At 33.5% G+C, this 17,290-nt stretch overlaps 1 protein-coding gene across 9 annotated transcripts in view; it reads left to right on the top strand.

Annotated features, from left to right (window-relative positions):
• Positions 1-17,290, top strand: part of Pign (phosphatidylinositol glycan anchor biosynthesis class N) — a 120,174-nt gene that overhangs the window by 52,489 nt on the left and 50,395 nt on the right. For all 9 annotated transcript variants that reach the window (XR_005727948.2, XM_078029928.1, XM_078029924.1 and 6 more), the window contains 8 exons: positions 1,296-1,374; positions 2,544-2,726; positions 7,236-7,375; positions 10,192-10,291; positions 10,399-10,491; positions 12,396-12,487; positions 13,442-13,550; positions 15,990-16,098. Coding sequence is in view for 8 of the 9 variants with exons in the window: in XM_078029928.1 (XP_077886054.1) it covers positions 1,296-1,374; positions 2,544-2,726; positions 7,236-7,375; positions 10,192-10,291; positions 10,399-10,491; positions 12,396-12,487; positions 13,442-13,550; positions 15,990-16,098 (905 nt within the window). In the remaining variant the exon portion in view is untranslated. The remainder of the gene's footprint in view (positions 1-1,295; positions 1,375-2,543; positions 2,727-7,235; positions 7,376-10,191; positions 10,292-10,398; positions 10,492-12,395; positions 12,488-13,441; positions 13,551-15,989; positions 16,099-17,290) is intronic.

The raw sequence follows: 17,290 nt of genomic DNA on the forward strand, positions 1-17,290 counted from the left end.
AGTGTCATCAATAATCTAGCAAGATCAGAATCGATGAAATAGACAGTAAGCCTGTATCAGTTACAAGGAAGTTGACGGTGTACTCAGTAATTTAAGAATCTGAGTGGATCAAAGCAAAAGGAAAAAGATCAACTAGAAGTCTTTTTTAGAAATTTGGGAAATTCAACTTAGCATCTTCAAAAAATGTCTGTTCACTTTGGCTCAGTAATTTAATTTCTAAAACTTCCAGGAAAATATTCCCAAACGATGTTTGGTGTCTGAAGGGATAGAGAATGGATCAAGGCAACATTTTGAAGTCACTTGTTCTTCTTTCATGTATTCCTGCTTCCTGGTACTTTTTCCTTCCAATTTCCAATAATATAAATGGGGAGGAGAATTTTCCTGGAGTTTAAAAAATGAGAACCTGCTGATTAGATTGGACTATCTGATAGCTCTTAGAAATAGGCACAGATTCTTTATCAGAGTCTCCCATAAAACTCTAAGGGAAGTAATAGATAGGCACCTAAGGTTAATAAATTTTCTGAAAAAACATAAAATTTTAAATGGTGTGTGTTTTCTAGACAAGAATCTCAGATTCTGAAGTAAGTGTCTGACCCTCCCACCTGAAACTAGAATGACTGCTTAAAATATTTACTTCCTATAATTTTTAAAACATTAATATATTAAGTTTAGGAGTGTAGGTTTAGTTAAGCTCTGTATTGCAATTTTGTGTTTAAATGTATATACTTGTTTCATTATTATGTTTCCTCAGTTTCTATAGTTTCAGGCAATGCTGTATATTTTAGTATTTCCCCATATATATAATAGGTTAGTATAATAGGTTCAGGTTATTCACTGACTTGCATTGTTGGTTAGGTTCTGTCTGGGTTGGGAGTGAAAAATGCATTGATGGTCCTGCCTTGTGTTTCACGTCTGCCATAAACACATGTGGGCTTAGTGATAGAACTTATGCCATTTACTCTGTATTTCATTAATTACTTTGATTTAACCAGAATATCTTTGTCAAGGTCTTAACATTTCTTCATAAAGATGGCTTATGTGATTTTCATAGTGTAGTTTTATAGTTAAAACTTTGAGTCAAGAAAACTAGATCTACCTATAAGCTATTTCTTAGAAGAGTTCAAACAGCCAGAAGTAATACAATTTAGTTTAAGATTTCTTTCTTGCATTTTTGCTTTGTTTTGTTTTTTGTTTTCTCAATTTTCACTATTTTTTTTTTCAAGTGAAAATAAAAATCAAGAGCAAATGTAACTGAAATGAGAAAACATTTTAAATGTATTCCTTTTCTTTTGTAGGCTGCTCTCTGATTCTAAACAGGTAGACGTTTTAAGAAAAGCAAGATTGTACATAAAACAGGGAAAGTTTGATGAAGCGGTAAGTAAAGTATCCAGGTGTTGTGGACATAAATAGCTGATTACATTTCAGAGTTGTGGAAGGGCAAGGTATGGTGATGAAGAGCAGCAGCACATTGGGCAGGCCAGGGAACTTTCCTGAGGATCTGCTTTGGCCATGGACATACTTCTCTTTATTTCAGATAATATTATGGGCACACTTTTCTGGCTTAGCATTAGAAATGAACCTTATTCCCATTTTTTAAAATGAGAAAATAAATTTCAAGTTACTGTCACTTTCTTATGTAAAATATTTTAGAATGCCATGCATGTATCATTGCACCATCAGAAGTCTAATAATGCTGGGTGCGAGGCTCAAATCACAGCTACTCAGGAGCCTGAGACAGAGATGGCAAGTTTGAGATCAGCCTGGACAAATAAAGTGAAAAAGGACTGGGCTGTAACTTAGTGATAGAGCACTTACCCTGAATGTTTGAGTTCCTGGGTTCAATCCCCAGTGCCAGGAAAAGAAAAAAAAAGATGAAGATCTAATGAGTCATACTGAAGTTTTGACTCTTCCCAACTCTTTCCCCATGTTTTTATTTAGTTTTTTTCTTAATTAAATGTTCATATACTTTTAAAGTAAGAAAGAATTCTGTTTTCATTTTATAAAAGTGCCCAAGTAATTGGAAACCATGCATTTCCAATGTTTGTTTTTATTGTGATTTTAAATGATAGCTTTTCTTTTCCTCTGCAATAGTAAGCTATTTTAGTGATGTTTTATAATAGTCTTGAGTCATTTGATATGAAAAGATATAAAAGGATGTGTGGGGGTGTACATGCATACATACATACATTCACACATTGTGGGAATCTCCATTATTTGGCACCTTTAGTAGAGAACCTTCATTTCTTCTATGTGTCATCTAAAGATCATTTCTGCAAAAAGAATTATTTTAGAATACTACATATATCTTAAATGGTTTACATTAAAATGCCCCTTTTCGTCAAAATTTAAAAGTTAATTGTATTCTGGAATTTTTTTGTACTTGCAAGAAGATTCTTAGACAAAATCTATTCTTAAATTTGTCATCTATAAGCTCACTCTGATTTACTATAGTGGTTTAGCTGTTAGAAACTTTTTTTCTTTCTTTGAAATTTAGATTTTCTTATTCTTTCCAGGTGCAAGTTATATGTTTTTTTCCTCTATAGGTTTCCCTTTGCACAGAACTGATTCATCTTGCATTAAAAGGATTATCCTATTATCACACTTATGACAGATTCTTCTTGGGCATCAGTGTTGCTATTGGTTTTGTGGGTTGGACTTCTTATGTTTCTTTGCTGATCATCAAGTCTCATTCCAACCTAACAAGAAGTATTAGTAAAGAAGTTAAGGTAGGTTCAGGAAATATAATGAAGATTTACATGATAGTATAACAATCACTAACGAAAGAAATTTAACCAGGTTATGTGTAGTGAGTTCATATAATGTGTAAGTCTTTGTGCTAAGTCAACTCTTTATTTTTCTTTGTTTGTATTGATATATTGGATCTCTTTTGTTATCTCTAGTTCTTTATTTGGTAAGAAGATGTATTAATATTGGCCCTATAACATATGAAGGCTATAATCTACATAAATAATTTAAATTCTATAGTTAATGATATTGATTTCTGCTCTTTTTTGTAACTATTTAAGTATTTTATATCTTTCTAGTATAGGTAATCAGAAAACTACTTCAAAGCAATGTGATTAACCTTATCTGCTATTAAAAGTTTAGGAGCTGAAAAATTATGATCACTTGCTCCAAATATTTCTGAGTAATGTATATTTTTATGTAATTTATTTCTCCTTCAACTTTCTGAAATTACTCAAAATACCAAATTCTAATAGAACTTTCTGTTTATTTTAAGAATGTATTGTAGTTTACTGTAATTTCAATGAAAAACATTTAAAAAACCTCTTTAACACAGAAAAATAATAGTACATGTATAGTTTTACTGCATTGAAACACTTCTCTTATTTAAAATAAATTGCTAATCAGGATTTACCAGTGAAAATATGCCACTTATATTTCCTTTTCTTCATTCTAATAATAATTACAGTGCCCAAATATTCTAAAGAGTAATATATTTTCATGTTATATTTTTGATAATAGTAGTCTGCAAACATTTCCAATGATAACTTTTCTAATTTTACATTTTATTTTTCTGTAATGGAGGGCAGAACATTAGTTTATTTCAATTTGTCACAGTGCTTGCGTATCTTATATAATTTCCCGAAAATAATTTTAATTATTTGAATATATGTGATGCTGAGTAAAATAGGAATAATTTCCTGTGCATGGTAGGAAAAAACACAGAAATTACTGTGTTTTAGTAATGGGTATATCTAGGCAGTCTACTGGGTACTTTAAATATATTCTACTAACCAAGACTCATAACAGTGCTGAGGTAAACATTATAATTTCTATTTACAAAAGAAGAACCTGAAGCTGAGGGTAACTAAGTGACTAGCATTGCTAAAGACCACTCAGCTATAATGTGAAGAACTAAGATTTTAATCCCACATAGTTTTGTGCCAAATATTGCTTTTTATCTTTATCCTGATGTTCAGGTCCTTGGGAAAGGAAATGATGTTTTTACATTGATGTGTCAGCAAGATTTATACCTGATAGTTGTTTATTCATCTGGAGAATGTATCCAATATTCATTGAGTGTATAGTACAATGCTAGATAATATGTGGACTATGCAAAGAGATACATAGTTCAGATTTTGACGTTAAGGATCTTAGAATTAAGTAAAGTAGGTAAGATATGTGCACACATAACCAACTTACCAGATATTGGTACACTATACTCCATTACAAAAAACAACCTTAATATAAGTTAAGTGAGATGATATAAAGACTGTCATTTCTTAATTTGTTCTTTTTAGATATCCATGACAGAGGAGGAGTATATTTTGACATATTATACATACATGGAGTATAACTTATTCTAATTAGGATCCCATTCTTGTGGTTGTACGTGATATAGTTTTACTGGTCATATATTCATATGTGAACATAAGAAAGTTATATCCAATTCATTCTACTGTCTTTCCTATTAAGACTATCATTTTAAATAAAGGTGAACTCACTTAACTAAGGTGATGATAGAAAGGAAGAAGTAAGTCTTGGTAGTTTAATAGACTGTAGGGAGAGGATGAGAATTAAAGCAAATTCAATGATGAAAATAGGCAAAGCTGGGAAAATGGACTATTATGCTGGGGATGGTAAGTAATTTTATTGAGCCCTACTACCCAAGACTGTCCTGAGTGTTCTAAATGACAAAACTCATATTTTCTAACACTTAAATTCTCATTGTTTCAACGCTATAGTAACTTCAAAATAAATTTGGGTGGAATGTAGTAGGTTTGTTCAAGTGACTGATAAGAGATATACTGACAGTACAGGCCAAGGAAGTCAAAGGCTTTAAATGCTGAACTATAACATTTTCACTTAAGTGGAAAATTGGGAGATCAGTAGGAGATATATATTAAGCATTTAGTGTAGGAGGTAGCTTTTCAATTGTGGGGATTGGTTAACTAAGTCCTAAATCCATAGGTCAGGCTATTAAGAAGGCAGGCTGGACAAGCAGACAGCAACTAAAGCTGCAACCAGTGGATGAAATTTGCATTTTAGGGAAGCTTCAATTCTACCCTTAAAGTCTTTCAGCTGATTGAATCAGACCCACCCATTTATGTAGACTAAATCTGGAATACTTGAAGTCAATTGATTATGGATTTTAACCATGGCTTCAAGATACTTTTTATAGTAACAGCTAGGATAGTGTTCGAATAATTGGAGATGATAGCCAGTCAAGTGGACACATAAAACTGACCATTACAATTGAGATCATTTCAAGTATTTTGAATGCTTTGGTTCTGTTTGCAAAAATATTTTTATTTCCCTTTAGTGTAGAGTTTACAGTATTGAGAAGTGATACAACCTCAACAGTTTCATAGGAGGAATAATATATCATAGTGTATAGCATTAGCTGAAGGGAAGTGTGGAAAGCAGTTAGAATGTCAGATAGTTGCAGATGTATTCAGATTAGAATGGGGTGTAGGGAAGCTTTGCAGAAGAGGTGATTGCCAAAGAAGAATCTTAAAGAGTAGGTGGAATAACCCAACAAGAAAAAGGATGTTCTCAGCTTGTGCCCGGAGAAAGGTAAGCTAGAGTGGTCTGTTGGAAGAACTTTAAGTGTATAGAGCACCTGTAGCAAAATGAGAGATGACTTTGCAACAGATATTATATCCATTGTTTGATGAGGGAACAGTTTCAGACAAGCTAAATGGTTTAGTCAAATTGACAAGCAAATAGAATGGTAGCATCAGAATTAAATTTAGGTGTGACTCTAAAGCTTATGTCACTTCTACAAGACAGTGTTCCCCAGATCCTGGAGTCATTCCTGATTTATTTACTATTATAGGCAAATGCAGTGAGTAATCTTTTTTCCTTGAAATGTAATTTTCTACGTCTCCTTAATTAAGTTCTGTATTCAATTTTGATATATGCTTACCTTCTCCTTATCCCTTGCTAGTTCAGATGTCTTTTGCTTTATAACCAAATATTCTTATTTCATCCCATGACTACTCTTGCTTTTCTTTCCCTTGGACCATTACTGTCTCTCACTTCTCTCTTTCCAGTGCTATCACTAACAGATTTTTATAATGACCTGGGACTAATGCAAAAGAGAAGAAGGAGAGGAAAGAGAATAAAAATAAAAGTAATAACAGTAGCCATCATTTACTAAGCAGTAGTAATATTCTAGGCATTTTGTTAAGCTCTTTATATACTCTCATGTAAGCATTATAAGCATTGCTAAGTAGGTATGAGATTATTCCCATTTTATAGATGGGATAAAACTAAGTCTCAGAAATCTTTAATATTTATGATTCCCACTGTGAGAAAGTATGGGAGCTAGGGTATGAAATCTGATCTACCCAGCTCCAAACTCTTAGTTACAATATTGTGGGTTAGCCCCCCTCCCCCATTTTACAACTATGTCCTAGTTTATGCTTAATTCTTACTTGTTTTTGATAACATTTTGTGCAGCAGGGAAGAACTATAAAAAGGAAAGGAATCTCTTTCTTTTCCTCCTTGAAATACTCTACTTTCAGAAAGTAGTTGTTTATTGTTGCCTCATTTAGCTTTGGCTAAAAAAGCAAAACAGAAAAACCATGAAATGGAAGCAGAGGAGTACCATGTTTCCTTTCCACCCCTTCTTCTCTCCAGCTGTGTTTAACTCTTCTGAAAGTCTTTATTATACTTATTGATGTAACTGGCCCAGAGCATCCATTGGCCTGCCTGACCCATGGAGATTATCAATGGTGACATACTTTGAAGGAACTCCCTTGTTTGGCAGGTTGTTGGGAAGAGTAGATATGACTGAAAGGACCTGTGGTAGTTGGGCAGTGAAGTAGCCTGGGTAGCATGTCAAATTGTAGCTTGAATAAATAGAAACATTGTTCTAAATGAACATTAAGTCTTATAATGTATTATGGATTAAATAGGCTTTTGTGAGTTATCTAGAAAATTCTGTAAACATTTATAAAATTGAGAGAATACATTAAGTTTTGAACAAGTTATTATTATAAACAGACTTTAGGACCATGATCACTTGTGACTTCAGAATTGTCTAACTGTAACAATCTCACAATATCCAGTTTTTCTTCTATAATATGTTCCTCAAATGACAGATTGTTTTCTTTTTGTTTTTTAATGTAGCTCTTTTATTTATCATCTAATTGTAGAACTATTGAAAGACAGTAAAATGTTTTCTTCATTTTATAAAATCTCTTAAAAGCCTATCAATTAGCATAGGTTGTTGGAAGTGTTTCAATATTATGTTTGATTTTCAGAAAGCAAGCCATCTTCTGCCATGTAGTTTTGTAGCTATTGGCATTTTAGTAACATTCTTCCTGCTGATTCAAGCCTGTCCCTGGACTTACTATGTATATTGTTTGTTGCCAGTGCCAATATGGTATGCAGTTCTAAAAGAGTAAGTAACTATCTTGCTGCCTTGTTTTTCACTTCATTGACAGCTAAATCTACATTTAAAATGCATTGGATTTCTGAGGCGTACATCATCAAAGATATTTATAATATTCTCAAATCTCTAAACTCTCTCACTTTATTTATAACTATGTAAATGTTGTATATAAACATTCTTTTTATTTTACCTTTCCCTTTTGACTTCATCTTTATTATACTGAGATAGCAGTTACCCTATTTCCTTTTTCGTGTATCTTTTATAAGAAAAATTGTGGAATAAAAGTAACATAATTAACATTGATTGTACTGGGCATAAAATAACATATTTGAACATGTTTCACCATCTCAGAGTCCAGAATATCTTCATGTTTTACAAAGAAATTTACATTTTTTTCCTATAAATTTCTACCCCTCCTTTCCTGCTCATCCTTTCAGCCTAGATAAGTGAAACTTTGTAGTTAAATCTATTACTGTAAGGTATACTGACAGATTAGTCCTTATCATTCACATGTGCTGTCAGTACTTTAAGTACTTTATAGTACTTCCTTACAAGTTGGACTTAAAATGGATTGTCACCATTCTAGAGAGCTTCAAAAGGAAGGATGTAAGGTGAGTTTTAAGCACTTTTAAGTAAAACCACTAAAACGAAGCTGATTCATGTTCAAAGACAGCCAGAATCATGTTGCAGATCTTGTGGATTTCTATATTTACATAAGCAAAGTGGATCTTAAACTTAGTCTTGCTTATCAAAATATCCTCTCAGAAAACTACACCCTTAAAGCTGACCGGGAGTGAGAACCTAAAATAAGGATATCCTCAAGATTGCCTTACCTGTACATCATAACACTATGCATATTTTTATTCTAATTTTTTTCTTTTGTAGTTCTAAGAATTGAACCAAGTGTTGTTTTACCACTGAGCTACATCCCAGCCCCTTTTATTTCTTTTATTTTGAAACAGAACCTCCCTTAGTTGCTTAGGCTAGCCTCCCATCTTGTGATCCTCCTGCTTCAGCCTCATAAGTAGCTGGAATTACAGTGTATACCACAAGGCCTGACTATTCTAATTTTTGATGACTAGCTTTGATAGCTCTTCCATTATTTAAAAACATGAAGTATTAAAAATGTTTTAGTTTTTAAATATAAAAATAAAAATAGTATTAAAATGTTTACGTTAGTAACTATTTTTAAACATAGGCAGAAAGACATTGACCAAAAAACATTCTGTTACTTCTCCATTTGAAAGGATAGGGTTGTTGGATATGCTTATTTAGTTCAGATTTTTTTCTAATGTCTTTTTCCCTGATTTTATAATTTTTGAAAGGTTTTTTTTATCCTTGTGGAAAATTTTATTCTAGCCAGGCACAGTGGCGCACCTATAGGGGAATTGCGTGTTCAAAGCCAGCCTTAGTAACCTACCAAGGCCCTAAGCAACTCAGCAAGACCCTGTATAATTCATTATAATCTCTTTTTACTCTATACTTATTCACTTTTGAAAACAATACAAAAAAGGGCTAGGGATATGGCTCTGTGATTAAGCACCTGTGGGTTCAATCCCTGGTACCAAAAAAATAAAAAGAAGAAAATTCTATTCTGCTATAGAATGCCTCTGAATTATTAAATGAAGATAACACATTTTGAAAACATGTTTTACAAGAGTTTTACATTTTTTTCCTATAAATTTCCTAATGATGAAGATAACATGTATGTTTAAATTTTAATGGAAGCTATGATTTTGAAAGTATTTTATATTCCATCTTTATATTTTTGGTAGATTATATGGAAAATGAAACATAAAAATTCATTTTCCTCCTAGAAAATAATCTTCAAATTGATTGTATAGAATAATCTCTTTCTACTCTGTACTCATTCACTACTGGAAACAAAAAATAATCTTTTGACTGGTATTAGCTTTCCTTTCCTACATGGACTGGTATTTCCTTTCCTTTCCTATCAAAAGTTTGATAACATTCTGCAGCCATTGTTTTCAATCAGAAAAAGGTCATAAAGTAAATGATACTGACCTTTTATAATTACCCACTTAATGTACTACAAATGTTAAAAGTTTTTCTTGCCAGCAATAAAATATAAAAGTTATTGAGTATGTAATACATTTTTTATGGTTATAAATTCCAAAATACAATTATTGTACAATTAATGACATCTTAAATTGAGTTTGGAAAAGGTTATTTAGCTCAACCATAAAGTGCAATTGGGATTTTCTCTTATCTAGGTGAGGAAAAACCTACCTTTATTTCATGAAGATGATTGAGATTTTAATATAAGATTGCCTAGGTGTGGGTTCATTATATTTTACTTCTGGTATTATATCTGTAATTATATGTACCTGTGTTTAAACTTAAATAAGATAAGGCTCATTTATTGTCATTAATGTTTATAGAAACCAGGCAAACTGGGCTGGGATTGTGGCTTAGTGGTAGAGTACTTACCTTGCATGTTTGAGGCACTGGGTTTGATTCTCAGCACCACATATAAGTAAATTAATAAATAAAGTATAGGTTCAACAACAATTTTAAAAAAAATGTTTAAAAAAAGAAACCAGGCAAACTTTTGTGATCATTTCAAATTAATTCAAAAATTACATTTTTTTCTAAAATACTTGTGGATTGCCCTCCACCCAAATTGTATGAGCCAAAGCCATTGAAATATATCTGTTGGAATTTATCTTACTTTTAAAATAATCTATGAGTGGAAAATTTCCTGATTTTTAGATTTGTGCAAAGTTTTTTTTTTATTTTTTGTTATTTGACTTTTTTAGTTCAATGCAGAGTATATATTCTTCATAAATAATCTCTTAAAACAGACTTCAAGTTATTCAAGACCTTGTTGCATCACTATTGACCTTTCCTCTGAGCCATTTTGTTGGGCACCTGTTAATCTGTACCTTGGGAATTGAAGTATTAGTAAGTAATTTACCAGATTACATTTTCAGATTTCTTTCATATGTATGTAACTGCTATTCAATGATTCAATGACCTCATTTTCCATTCTTTTTGGAATGCATTACCAGGTTCTCAGTTTTTTCTACCGTTATATGCTTACAGCTGGACTTGTTATATTTGCGGGCTGGCCATTTCTCACTCAGCTGTGGACGAGAGCAAAGGTATAAGTACCCATTTTGACATAGAACAGATTATATGTATTTAACTCAAGGAATTGTTTGTTTTTAAACCAAAAGGTAGCATGTGTCCTTAAAGAGTCTGGTCCTTTTGACAGGAGGCCTCATGTTGGCTTTAGGTTTCAGTGATTCACTTAGACTTGCATATCAGAATGAGCCAATTATGTGGTTATTGAAATGCTGAAGAAGCAGAACTGGTTTGCCCTTCTGTGAAGCATTTCCTGGATTCCTTCAGCTTTAAATATCTAAATGATGGAGAAAGCTACTCAGAACAGGGCAGTGGCTTAGGGGACTGTACTCTGAAAGTGAATCTTGAGAAATCACCTCCCTCTTGGGCCTGAACCACTCAATTTTTCACCAGAGAAATATATATTCATTATATACTCTTCCTTTAGCTAGGTAGAGAATTATAGTGTATTTCTACAAAGAACACTCTTTTTTTTTTTATTGGTTGTTCACAACATTACAAAGCTCTTGACATATCATATTTCATACATTAGATTGAAGTGGGTTATGAACTCCCAGTTGTCAGCACTGGTGGGAGCAGTAGCCGGGAGTTCTGCGCTGCGGGTCCCGTGCCACTTCCGATTCCCTTGGTCTGCCTATTGCGCTCACGGGAGAGCTGGGAGGTTTCCCCAATGTGTGGAGAGGGAAGGCTAGGGGATTACACACCTGTAGCCGCAGGTTTCAATGAAGTTATCTCCTCCGCCGCAGTCTGGTGACGTCAGTTCTCTGCCATGGTGGTATCTCTTGCAAATGGCGACAGTTTGTTTCCCTTTGCCGGGTGACCAATGCAAGGGGTGGGTCCTTACTGTCTCTCCCAAGCCCCGTTTCAAACCTGTGGCCACTACCTATGAAGGCTCGGTTGGCATTTACCTCCATGGGATCAGAGGGGCTGACCGGTTGTTTCAGCCGGATGGATTAGTGCTGAGTCACAGCTGTTTGTCTGTGGGAAGCAGGCGAACGGGAGCTTGAATTCAGCCAATTCGGGCTCAGTGTGTGTTCTGAGAGGCCCAGACTGTTTGCCCCAGATCCACATCAGCTCAGCATTGCCTAGTGATCCTGAGCAAACAGCATTTAGACTGTTTACGACTCCCTATGCCCACACAGCTGAAGAGGTCAGAGACTTGATCTCTCCACGCTCGCTGCCATGTTGGATCTCCCCAAAGAACACTCTTATGTTTCCACTTTGATACTTTTGACAGAGGATAAACATATCGTCTTTCTACCTTGGAGAATTTACAAAAATCTCTAATTAATGAAATTATTGATCAGTTTTGTCTTAATTAATTATAATAGTATTTATACTTACTTCTCTTCTAGACTCAATTAAAATTTAGTAATATTAGTAGCAGCAGCAGCAGCAGCCGCCACCGCCGCAGCAGCAGTAGTAGTAGTAGTTTTCTTATACATGCCATTATCAATATATGGTATAACCTTAAGAAAACACTTGTTTTAAAATATCAGGCCCAAGCTTAAATCCTATTTCATTTACTTGTTGTGTGAGATAATGCTCATATTGTACTGAATTCAGCACCCGCTATGGATCAGGTCCTTCACCAACAGTTATTCTATTACTTTTTAAAGTAATGACTGGAGTCTGGGGTTGTAGCTCAGTGGTAGAGCACTTGCTTGGTACGCGTGAGGTACTGGATTTGACCCTCAGCACTACATAAAAATAAGTAAATAAATAAAATAAAGGTATTATGTCTACCTACAACTAAAAAAGATATTTAAAATAAAAAATAAAGCAAATGGCTCTAAGGCTTTGCATTTTCTTTTTAGTTTCACAGTTGGGTAGCCTGAAACACTGAAAGCAGGTTTCACTATATTTGTCTGAAGATAAATAATATTTGTCTAAAGATGACTTTTTTTTCCCTTGATTTTAGGTCATCTCCTTGAGTTGGACTTTCTTCTCTTTGCTCCTGGCAGTGTTCCCACTGATGCCTGTTGTAGGTCGAAAGCCAGATCTCTCTTTGGTGTATGAACAGTATTTTCTTTTCTTTTCAATACAGTTTTTTCCCCTCAGTCAATTCTATGAAATTTGAACCCAATCTTGATTATGAGTTTAAAATCATATGAACAAACTAGGCATTAGGGGTTGTGGCTCAGTAGCAAAGCGCTTGCCTCATACATGTGAGACACTGGGTTTGATCCTCAGGACCACGTAAAAATAATAAATAAGCAAACTAGACATTAAAATATCAATATCAAATTATTAGTCATGAAAAGTATAATCTGTTATTTCATTACTGGGGTTGTAGCTCAGTGGTAGAACATTTGCCTTGCCTGTGTGAGGCCCTATGTTCAATTCTCAGCAACACATAAAATAAATAAATAAATAAAGATATTGTGTCCATCAACAACTGAAATATTTTTTTAAAAAGAATGTATAATAATTTACTCACCTGCATGCCACCTTTGTGACCACTGTCCTACTCTTCCTTTAGTCAGGGCAACTGAGGAAAGCACCAGGGTCAATGCTAGAAAGGAACTGTTTGTCCCTGCTAGAAATAATTTAGATTTTAAATGTGATACTTTTATGTGAATAAGTAAGTGCTCATAGTTGAAAAATGTATGTTATAGATACAAATATTATATTTATTTAGCTATCTTTATATTGTTGACTTTAAATTTGTTCAGTTCAGGCTAAGAATTATAGTAGTTGGTATATGTAAAATAATTTTTAAGTTGAATTAAAAAAATCAGGTAAAGCTTCTAAAAATTGTGGAAATAATAAATATATCCTTAAAATATTTTATACAGACATTTTTAATATTTCCTGTTAAACTTCTATGTCCATTTTGTTGCTTCTTCTTGATTAAATCAGATGATTTAGAAATTCTATATTAGAATAAAATGCATCATGTTATCATATGATGTATTCAGGAAATATCTTAAGAAAATTTAAATTGTGAATTGTATTTCGAAACAGAATGAGTGCAGGCTTGCTGGTTCTTCTACTATCCCTGTTTGTTATAACATCTCTCATCAAAAGAAAAAATAGTTTTATCAAGGAAGAGTTATTGGTACATCTATTACAGGTGAGTTGCAGATTTTCAATACTATGTGTTATACCAATGATATAGCAAAATATGTCTTACAGTCATATTTAATTGTGTTCTTAATGTGCCATGATGTTTATGTCATTCAATATCCTCCAGCTAAGAAGAAAGATTTCTAAGATAGAAATAGGTTCTCCCAAAGGTAAGAAATAGCAAAAAGGTCAACAAGAGGCAACTGAAAGATACACAGAGAGCAGAGAATTTGTAGTGATTTAAAAGGTATCTGTACTGACCAAAACGTGAGCTGAGAAGAGCTTCCTCTGGACTGAATTTCTCTTTTGTCCTCATTTGAGACAAGATTCTTTGAAAAAGAGAAGCAACCTGTAGTATATTTATATGAAGAAAAGCCTTAGGTTAAGACCTCAGATGATACCCTAGGAGAATATAAACTTCATCTTGGTTGGTGGCCTTAGTGTTTCAAAATTGAGTCAATTCCCGTTGCACTGTATTCTACATGTATAATTTTCAGAACTTTGACTTTAGTTTGTTTTTAACCTGTAAGTAGACATAATATCTAATAGGACTGTGAGAATTTTAGAGATTATATAATGTATTATTTTATAAAGTTTTTATCTTTTTGGTTGTTGGAAATCAAGATTAAAACTACTTTTTTCTTTTTAAGTGAATAAATAACCACATCTAGAACAGTGACAAGAAACAAAACTCATATGAGTCTTTTCAAATTTCCTCAGAACAGAGTTGGAATAATAGAAAATATTTCTAAAAACAGTCAAAACTAAAAATATGCCACATAAAAGATGATAAGTTAAATGCATTCTTAGAGAGCTTATATAAAGAGAAGAAATGCTTTGTCAAAGATCCTGACAAGGTCTGGGGACATAGCTCAGTTGGTAGATTGTTTGCCTTGCATACACAAGGCCCTGGGTTCAATCCCCAACACCAAAAAAAAAAAAAAAAAGAAAAAAGAAAAAAAAAGATCCTGTCAAGCCATTGAAACATATTTCATTTGAAATGGTGCACTTGCTGGCTTTACACCAAAGCCAGAGTAGCTTTGACAGCATTCACCTATCATTTCACCAGAACGTTGACAGAAATGAATGTTTCTGACTATATTCTAAAGGAGCAAAGAATGAATGTCTTGCTAAAATTGTTATATGCTTTGTTAGAAAGACCAAAATGTTAGGTAACTCCATTACAGTGTTCCTTTTTGCATTCATTTTATTAGCTTGCATTAATTCCTGTACTGCCTGCCATACTTTATTGACTCCAAGACACATTTTTATCCCATTTTAACATCTCTGAAATTAGAATGTGTCTTAGAAGCCAAGTGCAGTGGTGTATGCCTGTAATACTAATTGTTCAAGAGGCTAAGGCAGGAGGAGGATTCCAAGTTTGAGCCCAGCTGGGCAACTTTAAAAGACCCTGTCTCAAAAATTAAAAAAAAAAAAAAAAAAGAAAGAAAGAAAAGAAAACTGGACTGTAGGTCAGAGATAGAGCACTTACCTGGCTTACATGATGAGGCCCTGAGTTTAATCTCCAGCACTGTCCCGATACCCCAAAATGTATCTTCCGGTTAAAAGGATTGTAGGACTATGTTATAGCTTTAACAACAGCATTGTTTTCTGTTTTGCTTCTTAACACTGAAAATATGACAGTAAATTAAATGTTTCTCTAGGAAACATTGGTAGTGAGACCGTTAATCCAAACTCTAATAAGAGAATTTAGTTTGTTCATAGTCAAAATTTAGCTCATTTCTTAGATGATAATTAAGCTACTAGTTCAGGTTCAGCAAACATTTTTCTAAAGAACCAGATAGTAAATATTTTTAGATTGATGGGTAATATGGAGTCTTAACAGATGTTCAACTCTTCTATTTTAATGCAAAGAAAAACAACAGGTGAATGAATGGAAGTAATTATGTTCCACCAAAACAGTATTTATAAAAATAGGACACCAGCCTATGAGTTATAGTTTGTCAACTTCTATACTAATTTATAAATATTCTCTGAAGAGTATTTATACTTTGTATATTCCCTCTGTCATCAATATTCAGACCACAGTTGACTGAATAAACCAGTAGTACTATAGGAGAGGTCCAGAAGGAGAAGGCACTAAGTTATGTACATATCACCATCTTTGTTTCCATACTTTTAAGAAGTATTTATAACAAATACTTCCAAATAGAAATTGTAATGATATATGTAAAAAATGCTCTTGAATATGTAAAGTGTTTCATGTCATACTTACTAAGGAGGACCTTTGTTTAATATAGGAATGCTAATGCTTAGCCTTGGCCACAAGAAGGTGCCCTCATCCAATTTCAATACCTTGTCCAACATTAGTAGTATTTTGGCCAGTTCCAGTTGTTCTCAGCGCTTTCCTAAGCATTTTTTTTTTCCTGGTAGATAGACTTTCACTACCTTCATTTTTATTGACTTGTTTTGTTTGTGTTTTCAGATGCTGAGCACAGTGCTTTCCATGTATGTTGTGTATAGTACCCACAATAGTCTACTCAAGAAACAAGGACTGCCTCTTATGAATCAGGTTGTGAGCTGGGCAATATTGGGTAAGCAGCCACTCAAACCAAATGAGATAACTTTATATCAAGTCCCTTATCTCAAAATGATCCATTTATGTCCATATTATTGTTATTAAAGAAACAATTTTGTTGCAGGAAAATTATAATAAATAACCAGCTATTACTTTTGTTTCTTTCTGGAATTTGACAAAGAAAGATGGAACTCTTTTTTTTTTTTTTTTAAGAGAGAGTGAGAGAGGAGAGAGAGAGAGAGAGAGAGAGAGAATTTTTAATATTTATTTTTTAGTTCTCGGTGGACACAACATCTTGTTGGTATGTGGTGCTGAGGATCAAACCCGGGCCGCACGCATGCCAGGCGAGCGTGCTACCGCTTGAGCCACATCCCCAGCCCAAGATGGAACTCTTATGAACCCATGTGTTAGTAAGAATTACTTGATAGAATATTTAAGACCTAATAGTAAGATTGTTTATTATTAACATTTGATAAAATCTACTGAGTCATTCCAGAAGAGAAAAGAGTTTCTTGAAGGGGATTTTGTGTTTAATTTTCATGTCAATTCATAAATTCTGAGTTCTTATATAGAAACCAGGAAACAGTTAAATTTTGTGTGTTTCCTTCGTGAAAATAACAGATTGATAACCTTCCAACATATTAAACATTTTACAAAGCCAGTTAAATGTTTTAAAGCATATTTCTCTAGCGCTCTTATGTAAGAACATTGGAATGTATGTATGAAGCAAATCTGTAATTTAAGGATGTACACTTTCCCTTCCAACTATAAGACAAGAACAAGCTCTTAAGTCCAGGTTTTTCACTGAAAAAAGACATTTTGTGGGCTGGGGATGTGGCTCAAGCCGTAATGCACTCGCCTGACATGCCTGGGGCGCTGGGTTTGATCCTCAGCACCACATAAAAATAAAGATGTTGTGTCCACCGAAAACTGAAAAATAAATATTAAAAATAATTCTCTCTCCTCTTTCGTCTCTCTCTCTCTCTCTCTCTCTCTCTCTCTCTCTCTCTCTCTCTCTCAAGGAGAGAGAGAGGGAGAGGAAATTTTTTTAAAAAAGACATATTGTTATGTCTGTGAATGATTTGGCATACAATTTAACTTTAAAAAAATGATTTATATTGTCTATCCTTTAAAAAGGAAAAGATCTTTGGGACTTTACATTGAAAAGAAGATTAAGATTGCAGAAAACAAAAAAGAAAAGAAGATTA

This window comes from Ictidomys tridecemlineatus, chromosome 13 (assembly GCF_052094955.1).
Source record: "Ictidomys tridecemlineatus isolate mIctTri1 chromosome 13, mIctTri1.hap1, whole genome shotgun sequence".
Lineage (NCBI taxonomy): Eukaryota > Metazoa > Chordata > Mammalia > Rodentia > Sciuridae > Ictidomys > Ictidomys tridecemlineatus.